The 19,149-nt window shown below is 53.1% G+C and overlaps 1 protein-coding gene across 3 annotated transcripts in view; it reads left to right on the top strand.

The window, feature by feature from the left end:
- Positions 1–19,149, top strand: part of RGS3 (regulator of G protein signaling 3) — a 118,349-nt gene that overhangs the window by 60,479 nt on the left and 38,721 nt on the right. For 2 of the 3 annotated variants that reach the window (XM_088018996.1, XM_028107895.2), the window contains exon 17: positions 4,298–4,420. In XM_088018996.1, coding sequence (XP_087875122.1) covers positions 4,298–4,420 — 123 coding nt within the window. Of the gene's footprint in view, positions 1–4,297; positions 4,421–8,800; positions 9,291–19,149 lie in introns of those variants that run through there. The other variant, XM_088018997.1, reaches the window with a different exon arrangement.

The raw sequence follows: 19,149 nt of genomic DNA on the forward strand, positions 1-19,149 counted from the left end.
TAAATAGTGCTCAGCCCTGGAGTCTCTGTTCTCCTGGACAGGTAGCCCTCAGCCCCTGGGAGCCCAGGGGCAGACGCAGCCCCCTCCTGGCTCAAGAGCACCGGGTCCCTGGGACAAAAGTGCATGTTGGTCAAGGACCAGTCTCTTAGAATCTGTGATCCTGTGCTCCATTCATTGAAGAGTTTGCGCTTTGGGGTTAGGAAGACCTAGACTTGAATCTTAGCTCTGCCATTTCCTGACTGAGAGGTCTGGGCAAGTCACATACTCCTCTCTGAAACAAGGCTGATGGGGCCTACCTGGCAGGGCTGTCGTAATGATTAAATGAGATTCAATAAGATACCCTGACCAAAGCACTTAGCACAGAGCCTGGCACGTGGTAAGTGTTCCATAAATAGGAGTTATTATGATTGTCAGCTTTATAACGGGGGGGAGAGCTTTTCATATTCATTTATTCTCCATTAGAGACATCACCAATGATTTATTGACCTTTTAAAAAGAAAGCTAAGAGGAACATCTCATGCTCCTTGTAATGTACATATGGAGTTATACAAATGTGGTAAAGATTACAGGCTCTGGAGGAGGCAGAAGACAGACATTGACTCTCCTTTCCTGAGGTCTCCTGGGGCTGCTGACGTAGCGTCTCCAAGCCCCAGCATTCTCATCTGGAAAATGGTTAAACGGCTGTGCCTTTCCTTCCTACCTGTGTCATCAGGTCGTTAGAATTAAAGGAGAGGTTTGTCAAGGCGAGTGAACAAACAGTAGCAGAAGGGGTTTTGGTTCCTACAAAGATAATACTAATTTAAGAACAAGGAGGTGAGGCAAGATGGGGGTTTAAAGAGGCCAGGAGGACCTGGGTTTCTGGTTGGATTTGAGGATGCTCATGTTTGAATGCAGAGGTCCCGGCCCAGTGCTGCCCCATCAGGAGCCCTGTCTCTGGGTGAGTTACGTGAGGATGCCTTCAAGGCTGCTTACAGCCTCAGCCCTGGATCCTGGTAGGAGGGCACGGTGTGCAACGCATTGAAACCAGTGAGTTAGATCACGCGGGGGATTAAGAGAGACCCTTCATATGTAGAGCAGTCAGGCAGGCAATGGGGTCCCTGATTGGGACAGATGTGTGCAGATGGGAGTTCAGCTCCCCTGGAGAGAGTTGGTTCTGTGCTTTCTCTCTTCACCAGACCAGCCTCCAAAATCTCCTAGAAAGGAGCCTGGGGAGCAAGGACCTCCCCAAAATGTTTGCCCATCTAAGACAGCCAACCCCTGGCCCGGGGCCAGGCCTGGGTTTAGGTCTTTGGTAGCTCAAAAGGCTTCTGGATTCCCTAGCATTATGGGGCTTTCTGCTTCAAGCTGTCAGAGCCAGAGACTCAGCCCTGAACTCTGTTGTTGAGACAGGTCATACGGTCACCATCCCAGGCAGAGAGAAATATGATTTTCTAAAAAGAAATTATCCACAGGGCAGGGGAGAGGAAGTGGTTCTTATGGGTGTCAGTAAAATGGAGATAATCACAGCTTCTACCTTTCGAGGTTGTTGGAAGAAGTACCGAGACCCCACTGGTGAGGTGCTTAGCGCTGTGCGGGGTACAGCATGTGGGGGGGTTGTCTCAAGATGAGGATGCTGGTAGCCCTGTAACTGTGAGGAGAGGGCCACCATCCTAGAGCTCAGAGCAGTGTTGAGTAGTACAAGACATTACCAGTGAGCTCTGTGGCTGCCCTCCGAGCCGCTGGCTGACTGGGCTTTTCGAAGGCTTTCGTGCTCTGGTCGCTTTGGGCCCAGTCTGCAAGGGAGAGCATTTCCGCCAGCCGGCGGCAGCCCAGCCAGGGCCTCCTGGGGCCACTCAGGTTTGGGGGATGAAATCTCAATGGGTGTTTCTGCAAGGCTTTGAGCCTTCCTTCTGCTGCTCACTAGCAATAAGAGCTGGAAGAGGCCCTTGGCCACTCGGAGCCTTGGTTTTCCCCTTCCTTGAATTGGGAGTAACCATCTAAGAACCTCCCTACCTCTTCATGCAATTGTCAAGAACAAAATGAGAGCATGGGTAGGAAAGTGCTCTTTAAAATGGGTAATTAGATAAAAGGAATTATTATTAAGGCAGAATTCGCTTTGGCACAGAAAGAAAAAGGGAGGTTTGGCTCCAGGAGATTAAGGGATTTGATGAAGCCCAAAGAGCTAGGTAGAGACAGGGCCAGCTTTGTGGAGAGATGGCCTTTCCAAGCTGGAAGGGACCATGGTCTTTGCCTCTGTCCTCACCTGGCAGGGGAACATGATGAGACAGGGAGCCCAGGGCCCTCTGGTCAGCTCCTGCCCTACCTGGCTTCCCTCCGGGGAATCTTGGGGTCTTTTTTTGCTGGGCCTGTCCTTCCCCTGCAGCAGGCTGGGAGTTCTGAGAAGTGGAGGGAATCTGTTGTTAAGTGGGAGGATTTCCTCCCCATATCCGCCCAGTTCCCTGAAGCCAAGGGGAGGCAATTTCTTCCCTCTCTCCTCTGATGCTTTTAGGAAGATCAGCTTCTCAGCACTTCGGGGCAGGAGAAGAGTGGCTGGCACACTTGGGAACACTTAGCAGGGGAGCTGGCCCCGCCCTGAAGGGTGGCATCCCGTAGGGTTCTGGGAGATGGCAGAATAGAGAATGTCCCCACATGCTAGTTGATGATGCTGGTAACCATCTCAGCTCAGAGCCCTCACATGTGCTGTTCCTTCTGCCTGGAACAGTTTCTCCCAAGCACTTGCCTTGCTGGCCTTTATTGTTCAGGCCTTCGCCCGAATGCTGCCCCTGCGGAGAGGCCTTCTCTGACCACCAGGCTCAGACAGGACCTCTCCCTTTTGGCCTTTTCCCAATTGGTAATGATATTATTTCATTGTTTCTTGGTTTATTGTCTCTTCCCCAACCTGAGGGCCAGAGCTCAGTCTCTCTTATTTGCTTCTTCACCCCCAGGAGCTAGAACAGTCCCTGACATGTAGCAGGCGCTCAATAAATATTTATTAAATGAGCGAAGTACGGAGCAGTAACAACGGTAGCTGCTGTCTGTCGAGGACTCCGATTGTTCTCGTGACTTACTGGCTCACGAGCTCTGAGAGGGGGTGATGTCATTCCCATTCCCATTCGACAGGCTTTCCTAAGGTGCACAGCTAGGAAGTGGCAAAGCTGGGATTCGAGCCAGGCCTGTCCAACTGCAAAACGAGGAAGGACTGCATAGAAACACTGTCTTGTTCTCTGTTCCAAGCCATCCAGCTCATGCTCTCAGCTCCCTGGCTGAGCTCATGTAATCGCAGCCCTGTGAGGTTATAATCAAATTCCAGCGGAGTCGGAAAGAGCCTGCAGTCCCCTGACCAGAGTGTTCTAGAGTGGATGATAGCCCTGGGCGTGCTCGACCGCCCCCCCCCGCCCCTCCCCCCAGCACACTCCAACTCCCCGGGGCCGCCTCCCTGGGTCTCGGCAGCGCGCTGATGCTTGTGCCAAAGCTGGCCTGGCTTTGACCTCATCCCAGAAGTCCCTCCGGGAGCTTACCGAGGCCATTACTTGCCCAGTACTGTGCTGGGCCAAGATGGGAAAGGCCTTCCTGGAAGGATTTTCTAGTCTAGCTGGGGGGGACGAGACTGCACTTAACGAGGTTAGATGGCAAAGCAAGATGGGAATGACAGCAGTGCCAGTGCTGGAGCCTGTCCTTGCACTTGGCTGAGCTGAGGAGCCCGGGTCGGACCCAGCTCTGGTGCCAGGCACGCGTGTGCCTGTAGGGGCCCCGTGACTACGCCCACATGAGACTTTCAGAAGGGACCTGAGTTTCTGTTTGAGTTCTGTTGGTATGTCTGTCCAGCTGCCCATCTAACCTTGGCCTTGTGATCAGATCGTGTGCCCAGGTCGGCGGAGGGGGGCTCTGTGAGCAGGGGGAGGGGTCCTGGCTCCTAAGAGCACCAGCCGGCTGGAGACCTTGGCCCTCTGGGTTCCCCCATGTGCTCTTGCAGCTGCCGCCTTGTGCTGCCTGTCCCCGGGGGTGACCTCACCATTTCTGTCCTGTGGCTCTCCACAGGCCTCCACTGTGCTGGGAGCTAACCCTCCCCCCTCCCCCACCCCAGCCCGTGGGCACACAGCGCTCACTTGCCAGCCGGCCCCCGAACCGGCTTCCTTGCTCCTCTGGCTGCCTCGATGTCACTGGGGATTAGTGTGCATTTGTGGCTTTTAGTGGGCCCTCCCCCCCCCACCCCACTGCAGCCTCACCCTCTGGAGCCCAGGGATGGGCTTGGGCCTGGGAGCCCCCTGAACCAGGGAGCAGCCCTGACCATCCTCTCCTCTGTTTTCCCTGACGTCAGAAGGCAGAGTGCTTATTCACTTTGGAAGCGCACTCGCAGGAGCAGAAGAAGAGAGTGTGCTGGTGCCTGTCGGAGAACATCGCTAAGCAGCAACAGCTGATGGCTTCGCCCCCGGAGAGCAAGGTAAGGGCCTCGCCGGTGGCCGCCGCCCTGGCTGCCTGGCTTCCCCGCCCCAGCCCGGACTCGCAAGCCTCCGAATTGAGCTCGGGAGCAGCTCCAGCTTAGGACTTGGATCTGAGCAACAAGCTCTTGGCGGGGAGGCCCGTGCTTGAGTGTCTCTCCCCCTTGGCGTCTCACAGGGTCTACCGAGTGGGTTTTGCATGGCTCAGATAGAGCGACGGAGCCCAAGGGAGCATGGCCATCGCTTCTCGGCTCTGTTCGATGGTTTGCCTCTGGCCAGGTCCAGTCTGGGTTGGCCCGCTGCTGCTGCCTGGCATGGAGTCCCCCTCTGCCATGGGGTAGGTCATGCCCAGGGGTAGCGCACGGGCGTTTAACACTGGCCGAGGGCCGGCATCGTTGGGAGGCGATGTCTGTGGCGGAAGCTGTTTCTAGTTCGCTGCAGGCCACAGCCAAGTGGAGCCAAGTGGAGTTTGCTGGGGACTGGGGGCCGGCCAGCTGGAGAATCAGGGAAAATTAGAGCCTCCCAGCTGAGGCTGACCTGCGATGGGCGCCCCAAAGCTGGTCCGGTGCCTGTGGAGGGGACGGGACAGGGGCCGGATCACGGCCTTCCCCTTTGTCAGCTGGATGCCAGCCACCGGGCCCAGCTGTAGTTCCCATTTGTGAGTCACCCGGGGGGCTTCTCTTTGGTGAAAGTGTTGGCCATTTGGGGGTTTGGTCTGGTTGGCTGCAGGAGGATCTGAGTGGTTGGTCTGCTGGCTCAGGGGGAGAGGATGAATGAAAGCGAGTGGCAGCCAGTAAACTTGCCGGCCTGTTTCTTCTTCCCATGCGTTCGGCAGGCATACGGTGGGCTGCGGGGACAGCCTCCTCTGGAGCTGTGGTAGTAGATAGCAGCCCCGCAGCTAGTCCCGAAGGAAGGGAGTAACAGGCTGAGGCTCCTGTAATCTCAGACTGGAAAGTTATTTTGTTTTATACTAGCCAGAGGCAAGAGTAACTTTGATGAAGGGGGAGAGCGGGAAGGGCACGGACTTTGACTCACACTCTGCCCATGACTGGCGGTGTGACCTTGGGCAAGTCACTCGACTACGCAGTGCTTTGGTGCCTCCGTCTGGGAACAACAGTTCCTCCTCCAAAGTGTTGCCAGGAGAGTTAAATGAGATGGTGCATACGCAGTTCACGGCACATGGCTTGGGATGCCGCAGGCGCTCGCTCAACCACAGCGGTGGGGCGCACCCCGCCCCCACCTCCGCCCCAGCAACTTGTGGCTACCCTCCCATTGTCTGGGTCTTCTACTGATCAGAGACCTGTTGCTGAGGATGTAGGCTGCCTTGTACCCTTGATCCCAGCTTGGTCACAGTCAGAAACGAGGCCATTCTCTTCACTGGGGCGGTCCCTGGGATGATCCATGACTAAACTCATGCCCTCCAGCTTTCTTGTAATTTTGGGCTTAGCTCCTTCTGGTATGGGGGGAAGAATTCTTTCTGCTTCAGCTTCAGAGTTTGCAGGCTCTGGAGTGTGTTGGCAACTGTCTTCTCCGTGCCTTGGGCAGTCTCTCCATCTTCGGTTGGGAGGACAGTTTGGCTGAAGGTAGTCTGAGTTTCTGAGACAGGCTCTGGGCCCTGCAGGCTGTGGATTTGGCTGGCTGATGCTGGAAGGACCCCAGAGTTTGGGGCCCAGCTTCGGGGCCATGCCAAGACCTATGGGCGTCCTGGGCTGGCAACAGATACCTCTGCAAATCAAAACTCTTTAAATGTGTGTTTAATGGAGCAGCTGTGTGTTGGGTGGGAAAAGGGTAAAGAAGGAGGGCCTGAGCACTGGGACAACCTCAGAATTGCCTCCTTGCCTGAGAACTGAACCCTGGCGCAGCCCTACGCACCCCACTGGCCCACCATCCTTAGGAGGGAGCTATGTAACCATGTTTTGTTAGGCAGGCAGGCCCCTTGGGGTCCCAAGCCCAACCTCCCCCACCCCCACCCCACCATACACACTTCAAGAGTCTTAGCAACTTATTCCTTCTGGTCCCTTACAAAAAGCTCCCCGAGAGAAATTCTGGTAAGTATGATTTTCTCCAGGCCCATGGAGTCCCAGGAGGGCTCTAGCAACCTTAGCAACTTGGCCTGGTGGCCATCCAGCCAGCCCACCGGTCGTCCACCTGTGCTTAGCTCCACCAGGTCCCGGCAGCTTCGGAGGTGACCGTGAACGTCTTTGCCAAGGGCTGGGCCACAGCCTTTCTGCTAAGGTTGCTGACCTCCAGGGAGAGAGAAGAGGGAAGACCAGGCAGAGCTCAGGCCCCAGCTTCTTGCTTTTCAGGCAGAAAGAGTCCTGCTTGATTAATTTGTCCTGAGTAGCATGCCTTTTTTTTTTTTTCCTTAAATGCCTTTTACTTCTTTGTTCTTTCTGAGAATGCTCCGCCTTCTGCTGTACATGGGGGAAACCTCTGCCCAGGCTGCTCCCAGACTTAACTCAGATGCCTCTCTGGGGAAAGAGGGGTTTGCAAGGGAACTCCCGAGAGTCCCATGCCGCCCCTTCTCAACCCTGTTCAACAGTGTTTGCTGATACCGTGGAATGGGGGACCCTTCACACATCTCAAGGAACACAAAAGTTCTTCCCAAATCTGCAAACCATAAATGAACATGAAATGCTTGTTGGGAAAGGCAGAGGTATTGGAAGAAGATGGATTCCAAGAACGACAGAGAGGCAGGTGGGCCACTAGCCAGGTGAGGCCTCTGGCAGCTTCTTGCTCAGTGGTCCTGCTCAGGCATGGGTCAGGTGGCTCTCTCTGGCTCTTTGAACTTTGGGATTATCCTGAAAGCTTCCCAAGGAAGATTATCATGGAGGGCCTGGGGTCATGCGGTCTCCATGGGGAACCCTGCCCTGCAGATTCCCCCAGGACTGGATTGCTGTGAACTCTGCTGCCTATGGCGGCCGGGTCTGTTGGGGCAGTCACAGGCTTTCCGTGCTGTCCCCGGGGTACCTGCGGGTTGCTGTCGGGGTTGCTGGGGCAGTGTGGACACAATGAGGCAGGCAGTGTGTGGCCTGAACCCCTTCTCTGGGAGCCCTGTTGCCTTTCTCCAGCTCCCTCTGAGGTGCCCACGGTTAGGGCCGGGGCTGCCCTGGGTTGGCCTGTGTGAGCTCCCCTTCTCTCTGTAGAATTAAGACCCAGCTTCCTTCCACTCACCACACCCTTCTTTCTCATCAGAACTCTGCCTACTTGCTTCAGGATCTATTCCTGGAGGGAACCTACCTTTCTTCTGCCTCGGATAACTTTTACTAGACTCCCTGCCACGGGGAGTGCTGGGATGCCTCTAATCTAGAATAACTCACAGGTAGTCCTGCCTGGGGCCACTGAGGTTCTGAGCCAGTAGGGACAAACAGGTGCACCTTATTTTGGTTTTTCAATCAAATACACATAACAAGTGCCTCCTCTGTGCCAGACACTAGGTTAGGTCCTTTGGGGTCACAGAGATGGATGGGACCCTGTCCTATGGAACTCTCCTTTCATTGGGCAGAGGTGACCAGGAATGGTGATCCACGCTTTAAAGGCTGTGCCTGTTGGGTCCTCAGAGCCGTCCAGTGGGGTCCGGGCCACACATTCGTCATCCACTCTGTGACCCTCCGCTGAGCCCCCACCACACGCACAGCGCTGGCCTGGGCCACGGGAAGGCTCTGAGGAGAGTAGGCTTCCGACAGCCATCAGGTAGGCGAGGGGTGCAGGGCATCAGGGACTGCTCCGTTGTCGGGGTGCGCCCTGGACTCCACGGTGGGAATGCACGGACGGATCTGCCACGTTCTTTCCTTGCGAGGTCGCAGTCCAGGGGCGGAGACAGATCTGCCAATGGATTGCTCAAAAATGATACGGCAAGTGATGTGGGGGGTGTAAACTCTTACCACTCTGTGACCTCAGGTGGGGCACCGAGCCTTGCTGAGACTCAGTTTTCTCATCAGTAAAGTGGATGGATTAACAGGGTTCTCGTGACGAGTAAGCTCATGTCATGTGCACACAAGAAGAACTCTGTGAACTAGCTGCTCTTGTTACCATTTTAAAGCTATGTTTATTTAGGAAGATTCATCTAGTGGCCTTGCTTATTGAAGCTGAATGCTGCTACCCTGAGCGCATGGGATGATCGCTCCATGTCACTGCCTGGTAACTGCCTGCTGTGTTCCGGGGCCCAGGCAGGGAAACTGAGGCCTCCTGGGCCTGCTCTGGCTCTGAGACTTCTCCCAGATGTGACGCCTTGTCATCTCCACTGGTCAGCTAGAGGCGGGGCCCCGGTGATGCCAGGGTCTGTCTGAGCACCTTAGGAAGGAACAGGGGCAGGTCCTGGAGACAGGCAGCCCTGGCCTGAGTAGACAGTGAGCTAATTCCAGTTCTGTCTGGTTCCACAGAAACTCCACCCTTATGGCTCTCTCCAGCAGGAGATGGGGCCGGCCAACTCAACCAATGCTACCCAGGATAGAAGCTTTACCTCATCAGGACAGACTCTGATTGGCTGAGCAAGCCCAAGGGCGGGACTCTGCTTCTGGCAACTTAACCCTTTCTTGGGCATCCCCTACCACACATTAACCTCACCTCAACTGGACCCAAAACGGAGGACCAAGATGGTGGGCCTAGGGTCATCTGAAGGGAGTGGCCCCACGGGTGTGTGTGGACTGGCATCAGAAGGACCACAGTGGTATGAGAGGCCCTATGGGCACGTGCCGACTGGCATCGGAAAGTCCCAAATGGAGAAGACTCAGATTTTTCCCTACAAGGAAGAAGGAGAAATAGCATCTGGGCTTCCCGTGGTTCCAGGGCCCGCCTTGGGGGCATAGGAGAGGTTGGCAGAGGTCAGCCCTGACGGAGAACAATGTCATCAGCCTCCGCTGCCAGAAGACATCTCCACGCAGTCTCTTGTTCGTCTGTTCTCATTCATTGGTTCCCTCATCCAGCAGATATTTGGGGGGCATCTACTTTATGCCAGGCTCTAGGCCAGCAGCTGGGGGTTCTGTGGAGGATGAGATGGATATGGTCTCTGCTCTTTTTTTTTCTTTAAAGATTTTATTTATTTGAGAGAAAGAGAGAGCATGCGTGAGAACACGAGGGCCAGGGCGCAGAGGGAGAAGCAGGCTCCCCACCGAGCAGGGAGCCGGCGCGGGACTCAATCCCAGGGCCCTGGGATCATGACCTGAGCCAAAGGCAGACGCTCAACGACTGAGCCCCCCAGGCGCCCCTTGGTCTCTGCTCTTATCAAGATACCAGTCCTAGTAGGGGAGTGAGCATTAAATAGATCAACACCAACACACACACACACACACACACACACACACACACACACACACACACACACACACACACACGTGATTGCAAACTGATCATCTATGAAGAAAAGGATTCCTTTGAGAGAGAATATTACTGTGGGGAGGGGGGGGATGGGCAGGGAATATCCTAACTTTAAAGTTGAGACCTGCAGGCCAGAAAGGAGTTAGCCAGTCAAGGACTTTGGAAGGAGTGTTGCAGGCAAATAGAACAGCTTGCGGCGAGTACCTGAGATGGGAAGGAGCTTGGCATGCTCGGGCCAACAAAGGCCGGCATGGCTGGAGCTGAGTGAGGAGGCAAACCAGGTGGGTGTGTGGGGGCCAGATCACACAGGGCCGTGGTGGTTAGTGTTTTGCTGATGTCATTCTAGATACAGCGGGAAGCCATCGGAGGCTTTTGAGAAAGGGAGTCGGTCTCAGGTGCATTTCTGGAAGAACAAGAGAGCCCAGGGAGGCACGCAAGTGCGTGTGCAGAGATCGGTTAAGGGGTCCCTTTAGGCTTCCAGGTGAGGAGCAGTGGTGGCCCGTCCGGGATAGGGATAGTGGATAGTGGTTGGGGAGGTAAGTATGGGACTTTCCAGACCCTGGGTTGTGGTGGAGGTTCTGGAATGAGAAGAGAGAATTCCTTGCCCCATTGTGTCTTGTTCTCTCAGTGATACAAGTGAGCATTGGAACCTGCCTCACAGAGCCTCCTGGCTGGGCCTGGGCGGGCACCAGGGCCGAGTTCTAACAATGGCCCTGGAAGGGGCGGGGGGAGCAGCAGGGGCTTCACGTGGCCCAGGTGGGAAAGTTCACAGCCCCCAGGCCTCAGCAGGGATTGCCTGCGCTATCCCTCCATCCTGTGCTGAGTGGTCCGACAGGAAGCTGGGACACAGCCCTCTGGAAGTGGATTTGGTTTGCTTTCTGCAGAGCTCCCAAGGTTCAGGGACTAGGGCTAGGTGTGGCTCAGCTAAAGGAAGACCTACTGAGGCACAGTGATTAGAGCCCAGCCTGCTCACGGCCTGGAGCCCAGGCTTGCTCAGCTCTCATGCCCTTCTCTAACTGCCAAGACCTAGAGGGAGGGAAGCCGGAGGTCACAGGTCCGAGTAATATAGCTCCAACACAAACGGTATATGTAGGACCATGGTCACTTACATAGAAAAGGGGGGTCAAAGAGGCTGGAGAGATGGCTCAGGCCAGAAAAGCCCCTGGACCTTGGGTGGCCTCTGCATCGTGTCCTGTAAGACCTTCTCAGTGCCTTTAGAGAGGGCTCTTATGCCTGGTGAGGTTGCTCAGTGGCTGTGGCCACTTGAACTCCAAGAATGGCCCAGAAGAGAATACTGCGTCCCTGACCTCCCATGTAGGCAAGATCAGACATCCCCTGAACAGGGGGGATGGAATGTATCGGCCAGTGGCCAGGCTGATGTCCCAGCGCAGCAGAGAAACCGGCTCGGCCCGCAGGCCTAGCGCTACACGGTGTCTGTGGGCCAGGACTCAGCCCGCAGGGTTAACTCTGAGAGGCGGAGCCGCTGCATCTGCACAGACAGCAAGCTGCACTTTGATTTCATTTGATTCCCTTACAAAATGACATTAAGGGGAATGTGAGGCATGGGAGAATCGCCCGTCTGGGAAGGCAGCAAGCTTGACCCTCCGGGACCTGGTCACCAGATAGGTGCGGACAACAGGAGCTCTGGCCACAGGGACATGGAGAATCCGAACGCAACACCGGAGCCCTGGGGGCAGGGCTCTCCTCCCAGCTTGTCCCCGACCGGCCGCCGACCTGAGTGGTGCTCCCGTTGGGGTCCCAGGCCCGGCCGGCTGCCGGGGGAGCAGACATCAGCTCCTGGAGGGCCCGGGCCCGTCTGGCCGGGGACTGTGGTGAGCCACAGCGCCATCGGTGCTCTGCCTCTCAAATCGATGAAACAATTCACTGGGCTCCACGGGCTCGAGAAGATGAAATATGACCGGGTGGCTGGAGCTCTTCAGCGTCCCAGTCTGTCCCCGCCGTCCGGGATGATGGACACGCTATGGAAACTGCGTCTGAGAGTCATAATCACGGGAAACACAGCTGGGCCCCACCCTCCACGTAAATCATGCTAAGAAGCCTACACAATGGTCTCTTTCCTGATGGTCCAATTGTCTTGGTTTGGTGTCTGGGGCCTGGGAGCCGGGAGGACGGGAGCACACCATTTATTGTTGAAAAGGCCATCTGTGCGATTTGAATACAAAGTGATCCTTTAAGTTCCCCTCACACCCTTGGATCCCGTGCTTTCTTAGGTCGCAGGCGCTGGGTCTTTTTGAAACTCTGTCCCTCCTGTAAGTAGCCTTGCCGGGTGTCTGCTGGCCTGGCCTTTTGACCCTTTGGGAGCTGGGACCTGTTGGAAATAATGATGACATTTCTTTTAAGTATGTCTTGTTTGTTTGTTTTAATCCTTTATTTAAAATGTTTTAATCAGTTCAGCCACCAAATCCCTCATTTCTCACACACGGCCCCAAGTGGGGTCTGCAGAGTGAGGGCGGAGGCTCTCTGTGGGAGGGTGCCTCACAGGGACAGCAGGGCCTTCCGGGATGGCAGCCGGGGTCCCCAGGCATTATTATCTCCCCGGGCCTTGAGCAGCCTCACTGTATGGATGAAAGGGACTGAGACTCAGAGAAGTTAAATGACTTATCCAAGGTCACACAGCAGGCAAGAGGCCAAGCTAGTCTTCAAGCCAAAGCCTTTCAACCTAAGCCACTGCTCTTCCCAGATGCCAAGGTTTGCCTTTTGGGGGTGGAAGCAGAGAAATCAGTCATCTCCTTCTGGAAGAGGCAGGAGGATGATATCGTGCATGTGGAAGCTGTGGACCTTTTAGCTCTAGAGGAGATGCTTTAGGACAAATGAGTGAGATGTCTTATTCTCCACATAGTGGAGAGTAAGCTTCCAGAGTTCATATGTCTGAGGGGTGGCCCGGAAAAGCTCAAGAGCATCACACCAGATTTGATATGAAGGGCAAGAGAGAGTCCCTGAAGACAGGCTTTCAGGGAGCACTGGGGCAGTTGGCTGATGCCCCTTTCTCTTTCGAGTCTGGAATTCAAGAGGATCAGCAGACCACAGTATTGGGTACCCAGCAGCAATGGAACTGTGGCCAAAGGCAGAAAGGGACAGCTACAGGTTTAGGACCTGAGTCTTGGAAGCAGGCCTTTGACCCGAGCCCTGTCAAAGGTGGGGAGAGAGTCTGCTCTGCATTCTGGGCCCAGATTTTGCTAACTGACTAGTTCTAAATCTCTAAATCTTACCCCAAGTAACTGGGAATCAGCTGGACCGGATTTCAGATATGCCCCCCAGGAAGCAGACTCTTTTCCCTAAAAGGCTCAGGTGTTTTCCAGTCTCTCCAGCCTTCTCCTCTCCCCTGCTTGCTGCCCACCTGGCTCTGGACAGACTGCCCACTCCGCCATCTTGCTCTTCTCCTCCACCATGGTGCGCTTCCTGTTTTAGTTCTTAATGAAGACAGCACAACCTGACCCTCCATCCGTGTCTTGACCTTATCTTCCCTCAAGCCTTTCTCCAAACAGGACCACCATCCTGCAGTTGTTCCCAGATACTTGGTTTAAAGGTAAAACAATAACACAAGGTAGTCCGGTGAGCGCCTACACTGTGACCTCTGTGGTCTCTTTAACCCTCACTCCAGCCCTCATGAGGTTCATTATCCCCATTACACATCTACCTTCCTTACACCCAACTGGTAGACAAAGACGCCGAGTCTTAGAGAAGTTAAGAAACTTGCCGAAGGTCACACAGCTGGGGTGGCAAGGATTGGACCCTGGCAGCCCAGCTCCAGAGCACCTGCCTTGGATCGCTCTGTATTACTGCTTTCTGGCAATCACAGACCATCCAAGCTGCTTCAGACCACATGGGAAGCTGTTGTCAGAGTAAAGCCCAGGTCTCCACTTGGCTCTCAAGGCTCTCCCTGGGTGCACCATACCCCTGCTGCGTGGCTACAGCCTGGCCGCACTGGGTTATTTCAACCCTTGTGGCTACAGCCTGGCCGCACTGGGTTATTTCAACCCTTCTCCAGACTCACTGTGCACGTTCATGTTTCGGCTGTTCCACCTGCTGTTGCCTGCCCTTCTTTGCTGTCCCTGCAGTCCTCAACCTTTAAGGCTTGGCCCCTCTCTCCTGAGACACCGCTCTCGGGCGTGTATCAAAGGTGCACCAGAAGTCATTGCTTCCTTCTCTGTGTTTCCATGGTATTTTGTTCATCCTTAGCACAGTGTGTTAAGCAGATATGTCTCATCTGCAAGACTGTGAGCTCCTTGGGAGCCAGTGGTGCTCATATCTTACCTATTTCTTATTCTGTTACTGCCCCATCCTTAGTACGTGCTCAGGAGATGTAGAATAGAATTGGGTCCTGTGGTTTGAGCCTCTCCTGTTCTAGAATTTAAATGAGGAAACTGAGTCTCAAAGGTCACTCAAGGGAAGTGACCTGGCCACAGTCATGGGACAAGTTAGTGGCCGAGTCAAATCTCCTGTCTTGGCTGAGAGCTTTCTCTGTTGCGCCTCCATGTGGTGAGACCAGAGCCTGGATCCCCATCTGGCCAGGCTCATTTCAGGGTCATGGATACTACCGTATTCTGTGCTGACTCCTGGCATCCTCAGAGGCAGAGGACAAACTGACCAGAGCTGTTCCCATGGTTCTCTTCCCCAGGTTTGTGGCCTCCCCTCTCACTGAACCCCTTGCCCTCAGAGAAAACCAGAGTAGGATTCTGAAAATCTTAGTTCCAATCCTGATGGTGCCCATAACTCACTGTGTGACTTGGGGCAAATTCCTTTCTCTCTCTGATCATCTGTTTCTTTACCAAGAAAAATGAGGCAGTTGAGTCTAAATGGGCTCCAGGAGTCATCCTCAAAGCCTCAGGACTCTTAACAGCAGGTTAAAGGAAGAAAGAAAACAGACGTTTTGGTCGTCACACTGAAACAAGAGTGTATGCGCGGTGGATATATGCAAATGCTGTATGTGGTTAATATTCATCATGGACTCGTGACACATAAGGTATACCTAACGGATCTTGTACGGGAAGGGATCCCCGTCACAGGTACACAAGTTATAGGTACACTGCTGTCTCCTCCCCACCCAAAGGTGCCTCCTTCCAGGCCGGCCCCTGGGAAGCCAGTACAAAGAGCTTTCCAGCCCCAAATCCTCCTCTCTTCCTTCTTCCTTTCTACTCACCAGACTCTTTTGTTTGAACTTCACATATATATGTTCTTTAACCTTTCCCATGACTGGGTCGGCTCTTTCAAGTGGAATTTGTGGTGATCAATATGCAGTGCCTTTCGTTTCTCGTGTGGTCAGAAATCTCCTTCAGACTTTTCCCCCGAAGTCACCACTGACTTATTTTTCATTGCCTTTAATGTATATCTTCTTTCACTCAAACACTACTCCAGGTAAATTTCCTAGGACAGTGTCTTTCAAATGTGAGCGGCTTTCTGCGATAGCTCTTGGCTGTTGTTCCTTGTGGAAGAACATTCAGGGTTAAGTAGGCTAGCCTGAGGAGCTGACCACCGTTTATAACAAGAGTTTTCAGTGGGGGAATGCATTCTGAGACCCATAATCAACTCTCACACCGACTCTGGGAACACAACTCAGCACATATCCAAAAGCCGATGAATACAGTGTTTATTTTATGAATGACTAGAATTTTGATGGAACCATTGAAACTTTGAATGTGGAACTGAAAATCCTCCCTCCTCCCACACTAATACCGGTTGATGAACAAGCTTGATTTATAGAAACCAAGACCAAGAGAGGGGCAAGAACCTGGCCAAGGGCCAAGCATTTGGTGCTAGAACCGGAAGTAGGCCCCAAACCTCTAGCTTCTAGGCCAGTGTTCCTCTTTGGGGACTTTTGAACAGTCGGCCAGGTTGGGGGCGGGGGGCGGGGGGCGGGGGTGGGTAGCACAGATGTCCTAGAGATGCCCCCCTTGTCTCACTCAGCTGGAAAAGTAAGTCACCACTTTGGGCTGTCATGGACATAGTGAGAAATGGCCTGGCTAATGGCGTGGGGAGAGGTTGTCTAGTGGGCTGGCCGGTCTATAAATTCCTGGTGTGTTCCTGCCGGAGCAGAATGAATGGGCAGCTATTTTACCTGGGGCTCTGAGCGTGGCAGGACTGGTGGAGATGCTCCCTGTGCTCTGTTCTAAAAATAGTGGTGGGAATAGAGCTGAGGGGAAGAGGAGGGGGATCCTTGGGGAGCTGGGTGGGGCACCTCGCCCCCTTCCTCTTCCTGCCAGGCCCTCTGTGAGGAAGGGCCAGAGGTTCAGAGGATTTAGATCTGGGAGGGTCCCGGAGCCATCAGCCCTCACACCCCATCCACCCACAGGAGAGGAGGCCCTGCAGGCCCCGAGAGGGGAGAGGACTGGCCAGCAGTGGCCGAGCCCAGGGCGAAGGCCCCAGCTCGTAGGCTCTTTTCCTCCCGCTGTTTCAGCAGGGCAGCTGCAGGCCTCGGGAGGCTTTCTCTCACTGCCTCTGGGCGTGCACAGGGCCTGGGAACTCCTGGGGCCGGATGTGGTTGCTTCCTGAGAGTCGCCCAGCAGGCGAGGAGCACCGGCTAGTCTGCCTCAAGCCCAGACCTCTGCCGGCAGGCCTTCCAGCGCCACGCCCTCCCTTTGCTGGTGTCCCCACCCTTGCTGACTTGTTCTTCTGCCTCGCCTCCTGGCCTATCTGCAGGGACGGTGGACAAGGGCCTACAGGACAGAGGGCCTACTAGCCCAGGACCTTTCTCCACCCTCCCTTAGGAACAAGGAGACCTAGCTAAGGTTCAAATCCCAGTTCTCCTCAGTAGCTGCGCAATTAGTGGTGGGTCACCTAGCATCTGTCAAATGAGATGATGACCCCTAGCTCACTGGATTCTTGGGAACATTCGAGGGGTTGGACTGTGCGAAGTCCCTGGCGTGTAGTAGGTACTTAGTCACAGGAGCTGTCATCACCAGATCCAGCACGGGCACAGGCTTGACTTTCTGCAACCCTCCTCCTCGGGGCTTCTACCAATGGAGCTATGACAGGTGTTGGTTTGTGTTTTAAAGGCAGTTGACTTTTGTTGTGTTGTTACAAAAAGTGATTGGTGTTTAATATGAAGAAAACATTTAATACAGTTGAACCAGAAGAAGGAAATGAAGTTCACTTTTAATCCCAACACTCAGAGATAACCACTTTTAACATTTTGGGGTATATCCTGTCAGGCATTTGTTTATATACACATACATCTACTTTGCAAATTGGGGCTACTGGTGCACACAACTTTCTAACTTGTTTTTTTCCATTCAGCAATGTGTAGTGTATCCATGTTTCCATGTCAATAAATATTCTACAGCATCATTTTTAGCACTTGGGGAGTATTTCATCGTGTAGGTGAAATAATTTTATCTAAATAATCTCCAGTAGGGGCGCCTGGGTGGCTCAGTCGTCGAGCGTCTGCCTTCGGCTCTGGTCATGATCCCAGGGTCCTGGGATCGAGCCCCGCATCGGGCTCCCTGCTCAGCGGGAAGCCTGCTTCTCCCTCTCCCACTCCCCCTGCTTGTGTTCCCTCTCTCGCTGTCTCTCTCTGTCAAATAAATCAATAAAATCTTTAAAAAAAAATAAAAATAATCTCCAATAGTTCAACATTTAGGTTGTTTCCAATTTTTTTTTTAAGATTTATTTATTTATTTGAGAGAGAGAGAGAACAAGCATGAGTGGGAGGAGGGGCAGAGGGAGAGAATCTCAAGCAGATTCCCTGCTAAGCAGGGAGCCCCGACGGAGGCTCGATCTCATGACCCGTTAGATCATGACCTGAGCTAAAACCAGAACCAGGTGCTCAACTGACTGAGCCGCCCAGGCGCCCCTCCAATTTTTCATTGTTACAGAAACCTTAGATAAAAATCCTTAGAGGCAGGGGCGCCTGGGTGGCTCAGTTAGGCGTCTGCCTTCGGATTGGGTCATGATCCCAGGGTCCTGGGATCGAGCCCCACATCGGGCTCCCTGCTCAGTGGGGAGTCTGCTTCTCCCTCTCCCACTCCCCCTGCTTGTGTTCCCTCTCTCGCTGTGTCTCTCTCTGTCAAATAAATAAATAAAATCTTAAAAAAAAAAAAATCCTTAGAGGGCGCCTGGGTGGCTCAGTTGGTTAAGCGACTGCCTTCGGCTCAGGTCATGATCCTGGAGTCCCAGGATCGAGTCCCACATCGGGCTCCCTGCTCAGCAGGTAGTCTGCTTCTCCCTCTGACCCTCTTCGCTCTTGTGCTCTCTATCTCTCATTCTCTCTCTCTCAAATAAATAAAATCTTAAAAAAAAAAATTCCTTAGAGGCATATCTTGGTATCCCCAGCATCATCCAACGTACATGTTTGACCCTCCACAAATATTTGTTGAATGAATGAATATTGTTAGAATAAGTTCCAGGTAGTAGACTTTCTGAGCCAGAAGGTATATCTTTGTAAAAAAGGTTCTCGGTATCTATTACTAAATGACTCCCTGGAATGGCTGTACTGATTTATGACAGTACTTTAAAGATTTTATTTATTTTAGAGAGAGAGAGAGAAAAAAAACACGAGCAGAGGAAGGGGCAGTGGGAGAGGGAGAGAGAGAGAGAGAGAGAGAGAATCTCAAGCAGACTCTGCACTGAGTGCGGAACCCAATGCGGGGCTTGATCTCAAGACCCTGAGATCATGACCTGAGCTGAAACCAAGAGTCGGACACTTAACCGACTGAGCTACCCAAGCACCCCAGGACTTTCCCTTTTTAGCACAGAAAGTCCTGCTTGCTGAGAAACCCCTTAGTCCCAAGCAAACTGAGAGTCTAGGTGAGAGAATGCCCATTTTCCCACACCCTCACCAACACTGCATTGTTACACTTTGACGGGGGTTAATTTCTTTGATTACTAGAGATGTTGAGTATTTATTTATATGCCTTTAATCACTTATGTTGCCTGTTTTGTGAGTCATTTTGCACATTTTTTAAATTGGGCTGCTTATAGTTTAATTATTAGCTGACAAGAGCTGTCTGTATAATTAGGATGTTTGTGTTTTATTTATTTTTCTTTGAAACTAGATGTTTCAGATCGATAGGTAGTCTGTCATGTCTATAAATTGTTTTTTTTCTATAAATTGTTTTGATAGTAGCTTTTTGAGATATTATTCATATGTCATAGAATCCATTCATTCAGTGTGGGTTTTTTTTTTTTTTTTGGTGTATTTCACAGACTTGTGCAACAGTCACCACAAGCAATATTAGACTCTCCAAAAGAAACCATACCCCATAGCTGTCATGCCCCATCTCCTCCAACCCAAGGCAACCACTGAGACACTTTCTTGTCTCTATAGATCTGCCTATTCTGGACAGTTCATATCAATGGAATCCTATGATATTTGGTGTTTGGTGGCCAGCTTCTTTCACTTCGCATCATGTTTTCAGGGTTCATCCATATGGTAGCATGTAACAGTACTTCATTTCTC

This window comes from Eumetopias jubatus, unplaced genomic scaffold, assembly GCF_037043125.1.
Source record: "Eumetopias jubatus isolate StellerSeaLion01/CBP00866 unplaced genomic scaffold, mEumJub1_p1.0 scaffold_15, whole genome shotgun sequence".
Lineage (NCBI taxonomy): Eukaryota > Metazoa > Chordata > Mammalia > Carnivora > Otariidae > Eumetopias > Eumetopias jubatus.